Source organism: Notamacropus eugenii, chromosome 2, assembly GCF_028372415.1.
Source record: "Notamacropus eugenii isolate mMacEug1 chromosome 2, mMacEug1.pri_v2, whole genome shotgun sequence".
Lineage (NCBI taxonomy): Eukaryota > Metazoa > Chordata > Mammalia > Diprotodontia > Macropodidae > Notamacropus > Notamacropus eugenii.
The window spans coordinates 309211611-309213492 of NC_092873.1; the positions used below are offsets into that span (position 1 = coordinate 309211611).

The 1882-nt window shown below is 52.1% G+C and overlaps 1 protein-coding gene across 1 annotated transcript; it reads left to right on the top strand.

Annotated features, from left to right (window-relative positions):
- Positions 1–485: 485 nt before the first annotated feature.
- On the top strand, positions 486–1401 carry LOC140523009 (acid-sensing ion channel 2-like). Its single transcript, XM_072638118.1, has 2 exons — positions 486–1040; positions 1096–1401. The coding sequence occupies exons 1-2, from the start codon at positions 486–488 to the stop codon at positions 1399–1401; spliced, it is 861 nt and encodes a 286-aa protein (XP_072494219.1).
- The last annotated feature ends 481 nt before the right edge of the window (positions 1402–1882 follow it).

Below are 1882 nucleotides of genomic sequence, written 5' to 3' on the forward strand. Positions count from 1 at the left end.
ACAGGGCATTATGCACTGGTTAACAGGCTGGGAGCTGCTGAGAGACTTGTTTTAAGCATTCTCTCTTGCTTGCTTTTAATCTTGTCTCTAGTGGTGTGTGTGTGTGTGCAGGGGAAGGACTTTATTTCCATTGGCTAAGCCCTCCCTTCCCACCCACATCTCTTCCACATCACCTTGGTGTCTCCCCCAAATAAAACCAGCCCTCCTTATCGCACCGAGGAGCGAGGTAGAGTTTGAATGGATTTTATATAAACACTCACCCTGCCACGCGACCGCTGAGCTCCCAGGATAAACTCACAGCATCTGGCCTGGTTCTTTCCTTCTGCTCCCTCCCCCCCCCCCCCCTCCCCTCCCTTCCCTTCCCCTACCCCACTCCACTCCACTCCACTCATAAATAAGGGTTTAAGCATATTCAGGGAGAATCAAAACTCTCCCTCTCTTTAAATTTACCAACCTGAACTCAGTTTCAGGATTCCAAGGTCCCGATGGATCTCAAGGATACCACCAGTGAAGGCAGCTTGCAGCCATCCAGCATCCAGATCTTTGCCAACACGTCTACCCTCCATGGCATCCGGCACATCTTTGTGTATGGACCCCTGACCATCCGCCGCGTGCTCTGGGCTGTGGCTTTCATGGGATCCCTAGGCCTGCTGCTGGTGGAAAGCTCCGAGCGCATCTCTTTCTACTTCTCCTACCAGCATGTCACCAAGGTGGATGAAGTGGTTGCCCACAGCCTGGTCTTCCCCGCCGTGACCGTCTGCAACCTCAATGGCTTCCGTTTCTCCCGCCTCACCACCAATGATCTGTACCACGCTGGGGAGCTGCTGGCCTTGCTCGATGTCAACTTGGACATCCCCAATCCACACCTAGCTGACCCCACTGTCCTGGAGGCCCTAAGGGAGAAGGCCAATTTCAAGCACTACAAACCCAAGGTCTTCAGCATGAGAGAGTTCTTGGAGCGAGTTGGCCATGACCTGAAGGATATGATGCTGTACTGTAAGTTCAAAGGACAGGAGTGTGGCCACCAGGACTTCACCACCGTGAGTAACTTGGTTTTCAGTTCTCTTTGGGTTTTTCCTTTTCTTGCCATGAAAGGTTCTTGGGGACCTCAAGCTTGATTTTGAGGTGCACCGATACACAAAAGCAGGACAACGGGCCATGCCTAGAGCGAAGGCCAGAAGCAGGGGCAGGCCAGTTGGATGGCCAGCTGAGTTTTTCAGAGTTTGGCTAGCCAGTGACCAGATCTGTGGAAAGGAGAGCAGCCTGCTGAATCCATGTTCTGTTCAGAGTTGTGCAGTCTGTGTAGCAGTTCTCTGGTGGTCAGAGAACTCCAGCCGCCGGGAGGATCTCTGTGGCATTGTGGAGTTGGCCTTCTGGTCCTCTGATAGGGAAGAGTCCTGAATTAGTTATCCTGGAGACCCTCAGTGTCTTAGGAATATGATTGTAATGCTTCAATAGTGGCTGATGTGCTGGCTCTCTCTCTCTCTGCTTGGAATTGGAAGCAGTCGGGAGGCAGGAGGCACAGGCAGAATCAGCTGAAGCTTCTGGGCATGGGGGCAGGGGAAAACAGTAAAGAACACCGAAGGAGGGTGGCCTGGTGATGAGGGGATGGTTCAAGTATCATCTGTGGCTTGGGACCTAGATAGTGCTGAGATGCTGAAATAGACAAGGGTTTTTGACTTTCTTGTCTGCATGAGATTTTGAGCTTGATGTGGAGGGAGAGGAGAGGAGAGGACAGGGAAACAGGGGTGGAGAGGAGAAAGGGGAGAGAAGGGGGGAGCAGAGGAAAGGGTATCCAAGTCTTCCTCCATCTGCTGCAAGGTTCCAAGAGAGGATATTCTCCAGTACATTTGGAGAGAATTTCCAAACATGAGCTGCAACG